Genomic DNA, 20,079 nt, shown 5'->3' with positions numbered 1-20,079 from the left:
CATAGCCAAGCTATGGCATTCAAATGATAAGATCATAATTGGGTTATGGCACTACGAGTGTAAGACCATGGCAGGGCCATGGTAATTTATGTGTAAGACCATAGTTGGACTATGGCACAAAGAAAACGATGTACTCATATCCGTAAGTTGTTCTCAAATTTGAAAAAAAAAGAGGTAAATATATTTATTGATATTTAAATAATTCAATGAGCTCAGTGATAACACGAGGTGATCCGAGTTAATATGAATTAGTATGAGTAGTTGTGAGAAATACGGAAAATAATATATAGTGATTGAATTCATGCATTACTAACCTACTCATGTTTACGTGATAGGCTATTGGTCAAATTGGAATTTGTCTATGTTTAATTATGCTTATTTAAATTGTAGATGAATTGGTAAGTTATATTGATTAGTTATACAAACTTACTAAGCTTAATTGCTTACTCGGTTTATGTTTCTGTGTTTTATAGTATTTCAGAAGCTTGCTCGATTCGGAAGTCGTCAGAGATTGTGTCGCACTATCAAACTCTATTTTGGTACTTTGGACTTTACATTTTGGGTTAAATGGCATGTATAGGTGTTTTGGCTAAGGTGGCTTATATGTTTCATGTTGTCTTAGTTATGAAATTAACTATGTGATTTGGCTTATTTTAGGATATTTGGATATGTAAATAATTGTAAATGGCCTTATGACATGATATGTATAATTGCTATGTGGAATGTGTGGTTTGTGTATGATATAAACTTGATATTGGTTGGGTTGAAGTGTCTATTTATGCCAAGGTTGTACGTGCATTGTTGAGTTAGGTTGGCACCACTTTGGGTGAGGAAAATGACTTGGAAAATAGCCTATTTTTGTCTACACCGGTAAAGACATAGGTGTGTGTCTCGGCCGTGTATGACACACGGCTAGGTAAGACGGCCTTGTGTCCTCTGATACTATTTAGAAATCAAGTCACTTTCTCCACACAGCCTAGCTCACAGGCGTTTGGCTTGGTCGTGTGGCACCAGTTAGTATACTCTCTAGTTTTCACACGGCCTGGCACATGGGCGTGTACACGGGGTTAGAAACAGCCTGTAGCACGGACGTGTCCCATAGTCACACGAGTATGTCCCCTATCCACATGGGCGTTTGACCTCTGCACTTTGAAAAATTTTCCATGTTTTTATAAAAATTCCTTGAGTGCTCGATTTAGTCCTGAACTACTTTTAATGTCTATTTGGGGCCTCGAGGGCTTGTATTAGGGACTATATAAATGATTTTGAATGCATTTCGATTTGAATGGGAATTGTGTATGAAATGTTTGAATGATTGAGTTATAAGTCCAGTAATGCTCTATAGCCTTGTTCATACATCGAATACGGGTTAGGGGTGTTACAAAATAATAATGTCTTGAACAAAAATTATAATTGTTTTAAAAATGATATTTAAAGATAACTAATTACTTTAAAATATTTCATGGCAACCAAATTGGGATTAAAAGTTAAAAATCACATATACATTCATACAGACACGTAGGTACTATATACATATAGCATCCAGTTCCATAAAGCCCCAACACACAACGGATGTAAAATAGAAGCTAAAAGACTGCATTTTCAAAAGACAATCAAATTAATGGCAATCCTATTTTGCGAAAGCCATTGATAAACCTAAAATAAGAGCTACTTGGGGGAATGAATTTTGGATTGTAAAGCAATACACAGCGGATGTAAAGTAGATGCTAGATGACTGCATTTTCAAAATTACGAATCTCAACATGGGAAAGCATTGTAGGGTTTAAATATGCGAGTGTCACAGCAATGCCATCGGGGTGTAGCCCTGGTGTATAGAATGAAATTTTTCCACAAAACTTACAGAATGTATGTTTCGTGGTGTGAGTTCCAAAAGTGTATGTAGTAATGAACTACTCCGAATCACCCAAAAGCTCGAACCTTTGATACAGGACAACAAAGTGAACGTTCCCTCTTATGGAATAGTCAGAACAATTGAATTTCCAAGCAATAACACTAGTAGTGCTTGGACTTTCCATCTTACTTTCTTATAGTGGCAACTGCCATTATGCAGTACTAATTCGGTTCCATGCCGACAACAGCTAGGACAAGTGCAAATTTTATCCTAATGTAACAACCCTAACCCTCTTCCATCTTCGAGTTGGCTCACAGAGTATTACAATAACATTCTAAACATTTAACAGTTCATATGATAATTATTCAATCATGATTACAATTAATCAATCTCATTCCATTCATGAGCTAATATACATATACGGACCTAAAAACGAATCTATGGCCCTAATAATATATTGGAAACATTTCAGGGTCAAACCACAACATATTGAAAAAGTAAGGAAAAATTGTAAAAAAAAATTTGGAACAGGGGACACATGGTCGTGTGAAATGCCCCAGATCGTGTGACTTTTGGAATTGGGGCACACGTCCACGTGTGTTGCCCGTGTATGACACATGGTCGTGTGACAAACCATGTCTCAAGCCGTGTACACCTAAATGTACCTTAAAACTCAAGTTTACGAAATTGTGGTTTCTTGAACACTAAGCAACCAATTCATCAATCATATAACCTAATCAAAACATAATTAAAAGTGCAAAAACAACCATCTTGAATTCTTAATCAATATACCATTCAAACTCACCTCAACCATGTATTAAACAATCAAGTAAGCCATTTGAATCAAAACACTATCTAATATCTACCATATGCACTCAATCATCAACAAAATGCCAAACATAAATATACATTGATTCATTATTCTAACTCAAGAGTGGTAAACATGTTAGAAAGCTAATACCTAATTCAACACTTCCATGTCAACCAAATTAAATCACCAATTTCAATAGGACATCTAGCTTATTTAAAGAAAACACCATTTCCAAACATTTACAAATATAAATATAATTATATCAAAATATCTATATCATTTACCAAGATTATAAGTTATATATCATACACGTAACATTCATCCAAATTATCTATAGACGAAATATTTTAATCAACTAATATGCCTAAGTACATGCCAAAAACACAAAAGAGGACATCACCGATGTTGAGTACAGGATTCTTGTAGGATGTTGAGTTAAAGTCTACTATTTATCTAACCTGTAAACATGGAAACCAATCCATATTAAGTAGATTTCACTTATTTGAATAACCACAAGTATATCTAAAGCATTTGAATTTATTTCACAACTTTAATCATCTAATTCAAGAAATATATCATATCTTCCAATGAATAAATATATATACATAAGTAAATATAATTCTTCCTTAATAATACCTATAACCAACCGTCTTCAATGGTTCATATAACCTTAATGTATAGTCCAATCAATACATGGCACCTGGTGCCTAGTGGATAAACTATAGAAGAGTTTGCGCCTAATGTTTGTCGGATAAACCGACAAATGTGTTCCTAGCACTAGTTAGATAAACTGACGGAAGTTGCACCTAACGCTAGCCAGATAAACCGACAAATATATACCTAGCACTAGTCAGATAAACCGGCAAATGTGTGCCCAACACTAGTCAGATAAATTGACAGAAGTTGTGCCCAAAACTAGTTGGATAAATCGACGAATAAATATTGAGCCCAGCTCTAGTTTGACATACCAACGATATTTGCACCCAGTGCTAGTCGGATAAACCGACGAATAAATACTTATTTATTTTCACAATTTCCTCATTCATTAATTAACATCACCATTCAAATATGAACATAATATTGTATATCAAGTATTTAAATAACATCTAATTATTAATTAAATAAATTATTAATTAAAAGATTAAGTTCGAGACTACGAACTTACCAAAAATACAATAGGTGCTACGAATCAAAGACGTCTACTCAGTGATCTTTTCCTTCCCACGGTTGATACCCGATCTATTCTTCTCTTTATCAAATTAACAAATTAATTCCATTACTTAATTTGAATATCATACTTGTTTTCAATTAAGTTAATTAACCTTAGATCATAGTTTATACTTTTACCCTCAACAATTGAAATTTACTCAACTTAATCATTAACATCAAAATTAGCTTAATTGCCATCTTCATCTAATTTCCATAACTAACCACATATACAAATAATTTATTAACAATCCCTAAATTCTTGAATTTTATAACTTAACGCCATGCTAGTTTAATTTATAGCATTTAACTCCTTGAAAGCTAATACTAATAAAACTCAAAATACAAAATATTTTACTTGCTCACTTAACTTAGTAATTCAACTCAAATTTCCAGCACAAAGAACAATTCACCAAAACAGTCCCTAGACTTCACCAAAATTAACAATTTAACCCCTAATTCTATCAAAACAACTTCAAACATTAGAGTTTTTCAACAATGGCAGCTTCCACAAAGGTCATAATTTCTCAAAATTTCCACATAGGTAATCTACTATATGATTTTAAGGTTCCAAAAATATAAAGTTTAATTAAAAATAATCAAATCATACCAATAAAGTTGAGCTTCAAAAATGAAACTTAAAAGCCGAATGGTGCTAACCTTTTTCTTCTCCAAATCGGCATGCAAAAGAGATGAAGCTTTAATTTTGTTTCTCTTTCCTTTTTCTTTCCCCAATACTCTATTTGTTTCTTTTATTTTATTCATATTTTCATTTCATTTTATTATAACTTAACATAATTACTTATTTAAGCATTATCATACAATTAACTTATATCCATTACCAAAACTTATAAAATTAAAGGACTATTTGTTTAAATAGTCCCTTATTCTAATCCCACTTTGAAATTTAATACTAATTACTAATTTATCACCCACTCATTTTAATTTAATAATTCAACCCCCAAGAATATTTATACTCAAACTTTTGACCCTTTAAATAAATTTCACATCTTTGCATTCAATATATATATACCATTAAATCCTTAATCCAAAACCTCCAAATTTTAGTTTTCCCCAATCAATTCCCATCAAACCAATTTATATTATTTTACAGCATTCCCTTAATCACTATAAATCACGATTTAAATCATGTTATTTTGAATTTACAACATTTTAAGTCCCTAGAGATTAATATCAACAAAAATCACCACTCAATTTGACCAAATTAGCCCATAAGGCTTATAATTTACTCATCACCTCAAAGACATTTAACATTCTTAAAAAAACAGTACCTACACTCTTCATGATTTATCAAATCAGTCCCTACTTAAGATTGGTCTAGCTTCAACAATTTTAAAAGTGTAAAATTTGTTAAAGTGGTAGCTCAAACACGTACATATATATAAATATAATTTCATAATCACTCACAAATTTAACATCCAACAAAATAACACCGAACATTTAAATTTTTCATCAATTTCATGTAAAAATAACCAAAATTCACTAACCAAATTAAACATGCAACAAGAGCTCTTGGCCGTGCAACTTCTCCCTTCTTTCCTTTTTGTTTCGGGAAAAAGAAAATTAAAGAAAATTTTTGCTTGGCTTTCCCCTCCCCACTAACCATTATCTCCCATCTATTATTAATATATATATATATATATATATATATATATCCTTTATAACAAATTTTAACTTAATTATCATACTAACTTAACACATGTGATACTTTTAATATTTACTAAAACCGTCCACCATCACACACTTATATAAATAACGGCTTATTTATTTAATAAGTCCCTTAATATAGATTCATCTTATAATTTAGTATTAATTCTTACATTTATGACTTATTTAATTTAGCCCTTTACTTTAATTTAACACTCTTTCGTCAAAATTACATAACCAAAAATTTAATTCACTTCTAATATAACTCTGTAAACATTTAATAAAAATATTTACGAGCCCGATTTAGGGGAACGAGGTCCTAACACCTTAATTTCCAAAGCATCAACTTTAGAACCGATACACTTGTACCTTGTCTAACTTTCTAATAATTAAAATTATTAGATCAACATCAATATAATACTGTTATACCTTCATAATTATGAATAAATAATATTCACTAATTCTATCTTCGGAAAACAACATTCTGAAGCCACCGTTTTTGACTTCAATGACTTTTGGGTCATTACACCTAAAGTTGATTTGTAATTACTAACTCAATTCAAATGCAATAGCATCCTAACAACCATCATGCAATGAAACCATTAATCCCAAATCTTCGTAACTCATTAAACTCAATTCAAATGCAGTAACATCCTAAATACCATCACTATCATTAATCCCAAATCTTCATAATTCAGTTCAAATGCAATAGCATCTTAAGAACCATCATGCAATGAACTATTTCCACTTTTCTTTTAACCCCACAAAAATGCATAAATATGAACCAATGAAAAAGTGAACACAACAACACCATCAACCTTTCATCTTTAAGAGAAAAAATAATTATCAAAAACACCTTACATGAAAAGGAAAAAAATCCAAAAATCAACAGCTTATAGCACTTAAAAGAGAAAATCAAAAACCTGTTTCATTTGAGGAAAATCTTGATCCCAAATTAGGCAAATAAACTCGTGATTCGACATACTAATTTGCATAAGCAAAAAAAAAAAAAAACAATCATCAGTTTTAAGGTTACCTATGTTGCACAAGCTTCTTTGAAAATTACTTGCTTTCGGTTCAAGAAATCTGAATCAGTACTGAGAGATTGATTAGCAATTCTATGATCTGGTGTTCTTCAATTGAGTCTGGATTTTTTCCTTGCTGAAGATTTTGCCCTTAATTAAGAAATTTTTATGATCTCGATTCCTATGAGAAAAAGATTGAAGAAGTTGGTGAGGAGCAATGGTGTTTTAGGGCTTTGGAAAATGGAGAAGGGAATGAGGGCAAAAATGAAAAAATAATAATCTTTTAGCATTCCTACGTGTTTTGAATGGGCAATTTCGAGGTTGGGGCAAAGAATGTTATTCAGTATCTATTCAATGATTAGTGAGAATAGAAAACTAAACATCAACACTTATAATAGGTATTCCACTGAACCAAACAATAATTTAAATATACGTGTATATATATTATAGGTTAAATTCATTTTTCTTATAGATATTTTCTACTATCACATCATACTTGATTACTAGATTTTACCAATTATTAAGTGAGTGAAGAAAAAACAGTAATTAATTTAATGATTCTTTTTCATTCTAAGTAACATTTTGTATCATTTAATCAATGGCCAAGGCTGGAAAGACATTTGAGCAGGTTGAGAATTAAATTATAAATTTTATAGGGATTAAAAGGTTATTTTAACTTCATACTAATTCATAATTTTATAATTTTACAAAGGACTTACAAAGCAATTTTACTGTTTTAGCCAAAACTGCTAACACGTTAGATTCTATCTTATAAAGTTATTATAATTTAATTTTAAGGTCAAAATACGCTGTTAGTCCCTGTATTTTGAATAAAATTTGAGATTTAGTTTATATACTTTAAAATTTAAAATTTAATCCTCTTACTTTTTCAATTTAAAACCCTAGTCCAATCATTATTGTCATTGGTAATTTTTGTCAAGATTTTCCAACTTAACATATTATTTTCCATCAATTATATATCACACCATATGAGAACAACCTAATTAAATTTCTAAATTGTTAAATTTTGATAAAAAAATACTTACAATTTTAGTGATAATATTGAGATTTTAAAATCAATAAATTAAAGGGACTTTTTTTGAACTTTTAAAATATAGGAACTAAATTCCAAATTTTATACAAATACAAGGACTAATAACATATTTTAACTTGATTTCAATTATCTTTTAACTTTTCACTAATTGATTTAAAGTCACTGAATCATTAAAATAGAATTAGCAACCTTGAATGCTAAAGATAAACAAAAAAGAAAAAAAAATTAGTACAATATGAAAAAGAGAAAGTGGCACACCTACCATGAGTTTCACTTAAAAAATTTAGGAAAAGCTTTTACTTGGCTCGTGAATCTCAATGCAATTGACAATAACGGTCAAACACGTTTTATTGATGTTTAGGAGACTTGTTGATCTGCTAAAGACATGCCTACACATAATTCTGAGTCTCAACCATACATTTAATGATTTTTCTAAAAAGAAAAAGTTGTCGAGCATTCAATTAATGTTCTTTGATATTTCTAATAAAAGAATAATGTAATTTTGTTCATATTACCCTTCTTCTTCCATTACTTCATTTATTTCTAACATCTTAAATGCAGAGTGAAGCTTATATTAATTAGTATTCACATTTAAAAGTTAAAGAAGAGGTATGATATAAAAAGAATAAATATGATAAAAATTTATAAAAAATTAATATTTTATTCATCGTTTTTACAATACAAAAATTATATTTTTATAAACTCTAATTGAGTAGATGTTTCAAAATGAAAAATAAGTCTATCTATTAATAGTTAGGTGCCATTTATATATAAATATAATCTTGTTTTGGTAGGATTTGTCTTTTATCTATATTAGATTTAATTATAAATAAATATATAAAATTAAAATAAAATAGAAGATATAAATAAAAATTAGTTTTGGAATAAATATAAAAGTCACAAATTCAAATTCACCAAATTTTATCCTTAATCTCAAGTTTCCTCATTTCATGTGTTGGGTGGCTCACTTCTCCTTTAATATGTGGTTGAAAGAGGAAGGTAGAGAAGGATAAGGTTGCTTCCCCAATTATTTCTAATTGTCCATCTTCTGGGTTTTGAAAACTAAAAGAGTATTTTTCCACCATATCATTTTAAAACCTAAATCTTTGTTAAAACGAAAAGAGAATAAGCAAATCAGAGAAATTGTATGATTTTTTTTAACGCAGTGTAAAAAGAAATTGAACTTATCAAATTAGATCACAATCTTAAAAAATAGACAATTATTTGATATAAGAGATGCTTTAAAATATTAAGAGAATTAACATGTGCATAAATAAAATCAATTTATTTTGGCTATAAAAGTAATTTTAATAAAATATATTAATTTCTTTAAAATATTAGTATTTTAATTAATTGATTAATTTTAAAATACTAAATTTATCTTTATTTGTTTGAAAAGAAATTAATAATAAAATGAAAAATAAATTAAATATAATAATTTTACATTTATTTTTAATATAAAATTTCTTTCTCATCTAACTATTAAAATATAAAACTTTTACTATCACAAAAATTATAATCCATTCAAACCAAAAAAAAAAAAAAACCACCAAACGAACAATGAAAGCAAATATACCAAAAAAAAACATAAAAGTCATTAGTTATAGATAAATATAAATAATGAAAGAAAATTTTAGTTAGAGATAAGAAATATTACAAATGTGTAGGAATATTTAATTGGATATAATAGTTAAAACTTAATGTAAAATTAATATTATAAATTTTAGAGATATTTAATTAAATAAAAAGAAAAAAGAAAAAAGAAAGAAGAAGAAGACAATTTTGATCCTATTTATTTCTCTTATTACTTGAGTCATTCCTCGACAAAGAAAAAAGAAAAGCAAATGGATGATGCTGGGTTCAATGAGGAATGGAGCAAAAAGTCCAATCTTTATTACATATCTGTAATTTTAATTTTTATATTATATACACTCACCTTTTCTCCATCTCACATGAAAATGGCTCAAAAGTTTTTGAATTTGTGTGTGTATGGGCTGCTGTTAGTTTTAATAATGGCAAGATTAAAGAAATAGAGATGTACACAATAATTGATTTTGCAGTTTTAATTTTTGTTAAGTTTTTAATAGTAAATTCACTCATTAAATTACAATTTTACCCTTATACATTAATTTAATATCTGTGTTATTACTAATACTTTTCCTTAAAACTTAATTATAATCTAAACATGGAAGAAAAATTTAATTACAAAGTAATTGTACTAAACACAAGTTCTTCACCCTAACAAATACATGCCTCTTGACTTTTAACTTTGTGAAAAAATCATAGTAGGAGTCTTGAAAAATATCATTGTTTGATCTAAACTATTTTCTAATTATAATTTTGAGATTTCTTGCTCAAATGTGAATAAATAATTAAGACACCTAAATCAAAACATGCTAACAGATAAGATAAATTGCACAATTTGCAATTGTAAAATGAGTTACAATTGGTGTTGCATTTGGGACGTGCAACCGACACTAGCAGTCTCCCCCTTTAAATGTTTTTACTAAAAACCTACAACAAACTTTCTCAAACAAGAAATGTATAAAACTCAAAATAAATATATTGAAACTCCTCCTAAATGATGTTGGACAAAATACGTTAGCGAACAAATATAAATATAAACAAATATTTATATTTATGTAAAAACACTAAATTTAAACTAAACAAATTAAATAAAGATTTATATTTATTTAAAACATCATATTTGAAAACAATTAAATAAACATGATTTTGGAATACCAAAAATCGAATAAAGGGAATCGAGTTTTACTAGATGTCAAGGTCTATTTTCATAGTTTTCTTAAGACAATCCGACCGCTCTTATGGTACTTGGAGAAACATTGGTCGACTATCTCTCAGGATACAACAACAAAATGATCGCGGCAGTAGCACCTCTACATAGATCAACGAACAAACCTTGCCTTCTTCTATCACTGAAACGTTTGAAAATTTGGAGAGGAATTTTGCAGTATTATTTAGGCTTTTATAGGCATTCAATACAGATCTTTTATTAAAGGAGCCTTTAAATCAATTTGAATAAATCAAATCAAATTGAAAATCAATCTGATTGGAATAAAATCAAATCGAGATATTTTTCCTTTTAATACAGATTCTGTATAATATATACTGAGAAAAATAAAATATGTATTGGGCTAAAATATCCGCAGACCCAAAAATGGTCAAGACATTTTGTGTCACCCACATCGTGCAGGTGCACCCCCAACCCTGGCAGATTTGGACCTACACCCCCTTGCGCACAAGGCAAGGTTTCAAACTTAGTCATTTAATAATTTTTCAAGTGAGTTCTCATATATATACATTTTTCACTCTTGGTATTTAACCAATCTGGGATCTAAGCTTTTCTTTTCTTCAACAAATATTCACAAGTGGCTTACTTTGAGCATCAATTTCTCATTCATCACTCAACCATTTTGAGCATATGATATACCCCTGTAAAGGTCTCATGGAGTAGAATAAAAAACCATAATTTTATGATTCAACTCTCTACCTTTACCAATTAAGAACATGCCTCAAAATTTCCAAAAATTACATTTTTTCCAACAAATGATACTAACAAATGATTAGTGTCATCAAATTGTCAAGCATCATTGCATCATAGAAAGAAAAGTTAACAAACCAAAAATCTAGAGTTACCAACAAGGTAGTTTTGAGCAAAGCAAAGCTTCCCTTGATTTGTCTTCTTTAGTAACTCCCCATTGATATATTCTCCCCTTTTAAAGTCTAAAGAAACTCGAGGCTTGAAGATAAACTCAGTATCTAGCCATTCTACTTTTACATTTGTCAATGAGTTTAATCTACTTGTCAAGATAATCAATCTCACTATTTAAGTGCTCAAAAAGTCTGTTGCACTAGGTTATAATCATACAAGTAGTCGTAACTTAAAGAATATATTCATAAGATGAAACAACACAAAGCAATAGCAAGCATCATGAATCAGCATCGATAAGCTTGCAAAAGGAGAACTCCTTTTATAAAGTAGCATCAATACATCCCCCTCAATAAATACAATGAATGCTAACATTTTAGCAATTATGTAAATATTAGTTGTAACCCGTGGAATAATAAACATCTTTTCCTCAATCTTTATAGAGTGTTTATGATGCTCAAAGCATCTCCATTCTGATTTTAATAGTTGTTGCATTATTTGCAACTTCATGTTCAACTTGAGTACCAACTAGCTATTGATCTTTATACTTGACATGTGGTTGATCTTTTCTTATCTTTGCGTTTCCAAATTGCATCTCCAAGTGGTTCTTAGTTGAATTACAACTATCTTAAAATAATACGGTCTGATATGACCAACAATACCACAAAATGGTAGATAACCTTTTTTTCTTATTCACCTCAATTTCATTCAATGATCTTTTATTCTTTTTCAGCACTTGTTTTTGTCTAAATCCCCTGGTAGTTATAAATTGAATTGTAATTGGATTAAAAATTGGATTCCATTTCTTAAGATTATTCGATAGTTTATTTCATCTAGGCCCAACATGCCCTAAAACTCCACAATGATGGCGCATACGTCTACCTTCAGTTCTTTGAGTCTTCTCAATAGTTGGACTAGTGCACTTTTCTTCGAACTTTTTAGGTTTTCTAAGTATTCTTTTGATTTAACAAACAAAGTAGAAGTAATATTTTTTCTTACCAATATCAATATAAGAAAAGCTTTATTTGTTTAGGCTCACATCTACCAACTGCAAGGATCTCATCCAATTTCTTCCTTGTCATCTTATCTTTTTCAAGATAGATTAGGTTTTGCGAGCTCTTTTAAAGTGTCATTGATATCAACTCTTTTTTTTTACTAGTAGGGAGTTTTCCTTTTCAAGATGCTTAAAAAGGTTTTGATTTTCCTATTTAAGAGTAGAATTTTCACTAGTTAATTTTTCATTGACTTTACATACTAGACTCTATTTGTCTAACAGTCTTGTATGTTTCCATAAAATCTTCTATTGATTATGCTTAACTGTCATGGTTAGTTTTAGATTTAATTACAACACTGAACACAACACTTTCAATTTTAACAACAAGAGCAATATGGTTGTTATTACCTTTTTTATCATCGTACTTTTGGAAAAATTTGTTGAAGTCTTTCCTTAGAAGGGCCAACTATTTTTACAAATCTTCTTTAACAGTTTTAGCATCAATTGCAATTCAAGAAGCAATTAGGAGATCAATATTCTTTTCTAACTTTACTTTGCACCTCTTAGCTTCCTCCAAGTTTATCTCAAATGTTTGAAAAGACCCAATTAAGTAGTCAATTTTCATCATGTTAATATAATTGACTTCCTTTATGGTTATCAATTTGATGGAGAACATTTTTTTCAGAAAGCTCTTAAGACCTTGCCTATTTGTTTGGAATTCGAGTAATACCAATAAAAAAGCTTGGTTAGAGATGTCACACAATTTATCATAAATTAAAAATTGTTTCTTCATTTGACATTCTCAAATTTTCAAACCTAAATGTTAACATTTGTATTTTTGAATGTTTCACAAAAGTGGTGCTTTCATGTGCTACTTCGAGAATGTTCTAAGCTCTATGAGCAAAAACACACTTGGAGATGTGCATGACTTCCTAAGGATTTACACATTAAAGATAACTTTCAAGGCTTTTGAGTTGTGTTAGAATTAAGTGACCCGAATCCTTATTTAAATAAAATACAGTGGTAAAATAAAATAAAAGAAGGATCCATATAGAATTACACTTCTTTTATTTTATTTTATTTTAGAATAAGGTTTTTTAAACCTTATTAAATTCCATCTATTTGATATTGATTAGAATAAGGTGTTTCAGTCTTACTAGAATATAGTTTTACAAGCCTATAAATAGACATAGTCTATTCCTTTTGTAATTATTCAAATTCGATATAGTGAATTTTCTTTTCCTCTGCCCGTGGTTTTTTCCCGAAAGGGTTTCCACGTAAAAATCTGTGTGTTCTTTATTTTATTTTATTTTATTTTATTTACAAAGTGGTATCAGAGCTTTCGAGTTGTTCATCTTGATCACGGTAATGGCAACTTTGAAGTATGAATTTTTCCTGTTAGATCGCAACACTAGATTTACATTGTGACAGATTAATATACAAACCGTTCTTGCACAGATGGATCTGGAGGATGCCCTGCTAGGGATAGATAAGATGCCTTCGACATTAACAGATGAAAAGAAGAAGCGTAAGGATCGAAAGGCGTTAACACAATTACATCTGCATTTGTCCAATGAAATTTTGCAGGATATGATGAAAGAGAAGACCGCCGATGCATTATGGAAGAAGCTAGAACAAATATAAATGTTGAAAACTCCAACAAGCAAGCTGCATATGAAGCAGCATCTTTATGCTTATCGTTTGGAGGAAGGTGCGTCTGTAAACGAACACTTAATAGTGTTTAAAGAAATTCTCTCAAACTTGAGGCCATGAAGGTTCAGTATGATAAGGAAGATCGAGGGTTGATTCTACTTTGTTCATTGCCCCCGTCTTATTCAACCTTTAGAGACACGATTTTATATAGCCGTGAGTCTCTCACAGTTGATGAGGTTTATGATTCTTTAACCTCGTATGATAAGATGAAGCATCTTGTGGTTAAACACGACTCTTAGAGAGAAGGTCTCATTGTTCGTAGGAGACAAGATCGGAATACTGATGATGATCATGGAAGGACACAGGAACGGAATCCTCGCGGTAAATCTAAGGGTTGATCAAAGTATTCAAACAAAGGTAAAACTTGTAACTTCTACAAGAAGAAAGGGCATATTAAATCTAAGTGCTATAAGTTACAGAACAAGATTAAAAGGGAAGCTGCGAATCAAAAGGGAAAACAACCAGAAAATTCTAGTGACGTTGATGTTCTAGAAGACAACAGTGATGGTGAACTTCTAGTCGCTTCGATCAACAATTCTAAAGTGAGCGAGGAGTGGATACTTGATTCAGGCTGCACCTTTCACATGAGTCCCAATCGGGATTGGTTTACAACTTATGAAACAGTGTCTGAAGGTGTTATTTTGATGGGAAATAATACTTCATGTAAAATTGCAGGTGTTGGAACAATTAAAGTTAAGATGTTTGATAGAGTTGTCAGAATACTTAGTGACGCATGACATGTTCCAAAATTGAAAAGAAATTTAATTTTGTTGAGTACTCTTGATTCAAAAGGGTACAGATACATAGCTGAAAGTGGGGATTTAAATATTTCCAAAGGTTCTCTTATTGTAATGAAAGGGCAGAGAAAGATTGCCAAGTTATATGTTTTGTAGGGTTCTACTATTACTGGTGATGCAGCTGTCGCTTCCTCTTCCTTGTCAGATGATGATATTACTAAACTTTGGCATATGCGGCTAGGGCATATGAATGAGAATGGCATGGCAGAATTGAGCAAAAGAGGACTTCTTGATGGGCAAGGAATTTGCAAATTGAATTTCTGTGAGCACTGTGTTTTTGGGAAGCAAAAGAGAGTTCGATTCACCAGAGGAATCCATAACACGAAGGAAACATTAGAGTATATTCATTCTGATCTGTGAGGGCCAACTAGAGTGCCTTCGAGAGGTGGAGCTAATTATATACTAACCTTTATTGATGATTTTTCTAGAAAAGTTTGGGAGTTTTTCTTGAAATAGAAAAGTGATGTGTTTTTCGCATTTAATTCTTGGGAAATTATGATTGAAAAACAGACCGAAAAATAAATAAAATACCTTCGCACAGACACTGGCTTAGAGTTCTGTTCTGATGAGTTTAATAGGTTGTGTAAGTCTGAAGGGATCGTGAGACACTTGACAGTTCGTCACACTCCGTAGCAAAATGACGTTGCAGAACGAATGAACAAAACGATCATGGAGAAGGTTCAATGTATGTTGTCAAATGCCAATTTACGAAAGTCGTTTTGGGCTGAAGTAGCCTCTACTGCATGTTTTTTAATCAACCAATCCGTATCCGTTGCCATTGAGAAAAAGACTTTACAAGAGGTATGGTCTGGTAATCCTGTAAATTATTCTGATTTAAAGATTTTTGGGTGTCCTGCGTATGCTTATGTTGATAATGGAAAATTGGAACCGAGATCCATTAAATGTATTTTTCTTGGTTATAAAGCTGGCGTAAAAGGGTATAAGTTATGGTGTCCTGAAAATAGAAAAGTTGTGATTAGCAGAAATGCTGTTTTTGATGAAACTGCTATGCTACCTAACTTATCTCTTAAAGACTCTTCCAATAAAGAAAATCAAAAGCAGGTAGAGCATCAGATTAATACAGAGTCGACTCCTCAAGCCAATACAAAAATTAAGGATAGGGTTGCTTCTTCACCGCAATACTCTATCGCCAAAAACAGAACTAGAAGAGAAATTAAACCTCCAAAGAAGTATGTTGAGGCTGATCTAGTTACTTATACTTTAAATGTGGCTGAAGATATAGATGTAAATCAAGAGCCATCTAATTATTCTGAGGCGGTTAGCTGTGAAGACTCAGAAAAGTGGATGTTTGCTATGCAAGAGAAGATGGAATCACTCCACAAAAATAGAACATTGGATCTTGTGAAACTTCCTAAAGGTAAAAAGGTTGTTCGTTGTAAATGGGTATTTAAAAAGAAAGAAGGGACTCTAAGAGTTGAAGAACCTAGATATAAAGTAAGGCTTGTTACAAAGGATTATAGTCAAATTTCAGGAGTGGACTTCGTAGATGTGTTCTCCCCAGTTGTTAAGCATAGTTCGATTCGAGCTTTGCTTGGTATTGTGGCCATGCATGATTTGGAGCTTGAGCAGTTAGATGTAAAAATTGTATTTTTGCATGGAGAACTTGAGGAGGATATTTACATGCAACAACCAGAGGGTTTTACAGTCTCAGAAAAAGAGGACTATGTTTGCTTACTGAAAAAGTCCCTTTACGATTTGAAGCAGTCACCAAGACAACGGTACAAGAGGTTTGATTCCTTAATGACTTCTCATGATTTCAAAAGAAGTAGTTTTGACAGTTGTGTTTACTTTAAGAAAAACAGTGATGGTTCTTTTGTGTATTTACTTCTTTATGTTGATGACATGTTGATAGCAGCAAAAGATAAATGAGAGATAAGAAAGGTCAAAGCCCAACTAAGTGAAGAATTTGAGATGAAAGATTTAGGACTAGCAGAGAAGATACTTGGTATGGAGATTCTCAGAGATAGAAAAGCAAGTAAATTGTACCTAAGTCAGAAGGGGTGCATTGAGAAAGTTCTTTGCAGGTTCAGTATGTAGAGTGCTAAGCCTGTTAGTACTTCTTTAACAGCCCATTTTAGACTTTTATCGGCTTTGTGTCCACAATCAGATGATGAGATTGAGTGCATGTCACATGTTCTATACTCTAGTGCAGTGGGATCTCTCATGTATGCTATGGTTTGTTCACGTCTAGATTTATCATATGTAGTCAGTGTAGTTAGTAGATAAATGGCGAATCCGGGTAAAGAACACTGGAAAGTAGTTCAATGAATTTTAAGATACTTACGAGGTACTACTAATGTTTACTTACAGTTTGGAAGAACTAGAGATGGAGTCATTGGGTATGTTGATGTTGATTTTGCTAGAGACCTTGATAGAAGATCTTTCACAAGTTATGTCTTTACAATCGGAAGTTGTGCAATCAGTTGGAAAGCCACTTTGCAAACTATAGTCACTTTGTCTACTATTGAAGCTGAGCACATGACAATTACTGAGGCTTGTAAAGAAGCTATCTGGTTGAAGGAACTCTTTAGTGAACTCAGTGAAGACCTTCAAATCAGTACTGTATTTTGTGACAGTTAGAGTGCAATCTTCCTTACAAAAGATCAAATGTTTCATGAGAAAACTAAACACATTGATGTTCGGTATCATTTTGTTCATGATATTATTGCTCATGGTGATATTGTTGTGAGCAAAATTAGTACTCATGAAAATCCTGTAGATATAATGACTAAGTCACTTCCTATAACCAAGTTTGAGCATTGCTTAGACTTGGTTGGTGTCCATTGTTGAAGTTAAACCCTTAAGGGGTTTTATGGAAGAGGTGGAGAACTTGTTCGTTGAGAGTTCACGATGAAGAACTTGTTCATTGAGAATTTGTATCAAGGTGGAGATTGTTAGAATTAAGTAACCCGAATCCTTATTTAAATAAAATATAGTGGTAAAATAAAATAAAAGAAGAATTCATATAGAATTACACTTCTTTTATTTTATTTTAGAATAAGGTTTTTTAAACATTATTAAATTCCACCTATTTGATATTGATTAGAATAAGGTGTTTTAGTCTTACTAGAATATGGCTTTACAAGCCTATAAATAGACATAGTCTATTCCTCTTGTAATTATTCGAATTAGACATAGTGAATTTTCTTCTCCTCTGCCCGTGGTTTTTTTCCCCAAAGGGTTTCCACGTAAAAATTTGTGTGTTCTTTATTTTATTTTATTATTTTTTTTTACAAGTTGTAACTAAATGAATTTTCTTTATTTGTTGTCCAAGTGGTTTGAAGTTTGACGGTTCGAATTTTTATTAGTTTAGTTAGTAGGTAGCTCCCAACTTGACAAAACAACTTCCCAAGCCTTCTTATCAATAGACTTTATAAAGGCTCTCGTACATGCCTTTCTATAGGTGTAATTTGAGCCATCAAGCATAGGGAGTCTTGAGATTGAGGTTCCTTCCATCTTATAAGCAATTTCAATAACATGATTACCACTTATTACACCAAGTTTCTAAATATAATATCAATTGACAGTTCATTGAATTTGCATGTTAGTTGCATGTTCAATTGCAACTAGCGTTAATATTTGGAAGAGTAAAAATAGATATGGACAAAAGAATTGGTTACGCAGTTTGGCAGACTTTTCTATAGCTACAAGACCTTGCCTAAAGAGTAATCCATTATAAATCAACAGTACAGGATGTGATTTAAGCTCGACTCTCTCATCAAAAGAATTGTATTTAACGTAGCCACCATGTATAGGTTTATACAATATTAATGAATCATCAACAAAAATAATTTTAAAATTATTAAAATAATTGTTATACTTTTTAACAGTGGATCTTATGATTAAATGAATGAACTCATACAAGAATTAACCAAGTCCCAATTTAGTGATGAAAATTTTTCTCAATCTATTTATAAAATAAAAATATATTTTAAAAGTATTTTATCTTTTTACATACAATTTAAAATATATATAATGGGATTTTAAATCCAAAATATTCATTTTTCTTTCCTTAACTTTATCATTTTAATTAAAATTACATTTAATTTTATATCATTCTTTTATATTTATTACATAATTTTTCACCCATCATGTTGTGCAATAACCTAGTTATATATAAATAATTTCTTTGAACAATTTTATTATAGATTCGATTGTATCTAACTATTTACGATACAATAGCTAAAACTATATCTTTCTATATTAACAACAATATGCATATCAATTAAATTAACACCCAATCCACTCTTTTGTTAAGAATATATTTTGAAAAGCTTAAAACTTTCATAATTCAAGATTTCGACTTCAACTAAATTCATTTTATCTCCGGTACTTGGAACTATAAAATAAGTAAATGCGATAATTTATACAAAAAGGAAAGGAATAAATATTGAAATATAAATTCATATTCATTTCATCACCGAAATTTTCTTTAAAAAAGAAAAAGAAAAGAAGGAAAAGCCAAAAAGACGGAACAACGAACATGTTCCAAATTGAGAATCTACAGTGACTCAGTGAGCTATGTATCATCGGGAAACTTGGCGGCGGCAAAGAGGGCAAGAATAGCTGTTGCTATTTAAGAGCCAATCGGTAATACAATTATGGTGATAAACATGGCCACATGAGACTTGCCTAGGAGCAGCTGAAGTACCCTCCGACGACCAGAAACTTTCCATGCAAATGGAGCAACTACCGGTTGCATAATGAACCGTCGGCATGTCGGAAACCAAATGGATGACTGTTTGAAGCGTGGCTTGAAGGTTCTCCGGCATCATCATCGCATCATCGAGGTCGAAATATTGTTGATCGAAAGGAACAGGAACAGTATTATGGGAAACAACACGGTATTTAGCTGATCCGCTGGTAGCCATTGGAAAAATAGCGAAGGCAATAAGCTTTTTACTGTTTGTGTTTTGAAAAGGTTTGGGAGATAAGTTTGAGAGCATTTTGTGCAGTTCTATGTCTATATGTAAAGGTGTGGCCAATTTGACTATCTCCTACGGGTTAAGGTCTTTTTCTTTTCTTTTCCTTTCTTGATTTTTATAACAACATAATTGTTTTCGTGTATATCAATATCAACTTCTGCGACATTTCGCATTTTTTTTTGTTAGTTTGGAAGGATTTTTTTCTTTTGGCTTTTAAGTCTTTTTTAAGTTTTGAGTTTTATCTTTCCATTCATACATTTTGATTTGAAAAAAAAAAAAAAATCCATTTAATCGAATCGAATTATTTAAGTTATTCAAATTATTTGAATAAATTCAAATAAGT

The 20,079-nt window shown here is 30.9% G+C and overlaps 1 protein-coding gene and 1 long non-coding RNA gene across 2 annotated transcripts; both read right to left on the bottom strand.

Annotated features, from left to right (window-relative positions):
* Positions 1–2,901: 2,901 nt before the first annotated feature.
* On the bottom strand, positions 2,902–6,916 carry LOC128293903 (uncharacterized). The gene is made up of 2 exons (XR_008284028.1): positions 6,574–6,916; positions 2,902–3,121 (listed from the first exon to the last, which is right to left on the bottom strand). It is a non-coding gene; the product is annotated as an uncharacterized LOC128293903 (long non-coding RNA).
* A 12,421-nt stretch (positions 6,917–19,337) lies between these two features.
* On the bottom strand, positions 19,338–19,682 carry LOC108484765 (probable E3 ubiquitin-protein ligase RHA1A). The gene has a single exon (XM_017788666.1). It carries the CDS (start codon positions 19,680–19,682, stop codon positions 19,338–19,340), a length of 345 nt encoding a protein of 114 aa, XP_017644155.1.
* Positions 19,683–20,079: the final 397 nt, after the last annotated feature.

This window comes from Gossypium arboreum, chromosome 6 (assembly GCF_025698485.1).
Source record: "Gossypium arboreum isolate Shixiya-1 chromosome 6, ASM2569848v2, whole genome shotgun sequence".
NCBI classification, from domain to species: Eukaryota; Viridiplantae; Streptophyta; class Magnoliopsida; order Malvales; family Malvaceae; genus Gossypium; species Gossypium arboreum.
The sequence above is the reverse complement of the archived record's forward strand: the minus strand, read 5'-3'. Positions and strand labels throughout refer to the sequence as shown.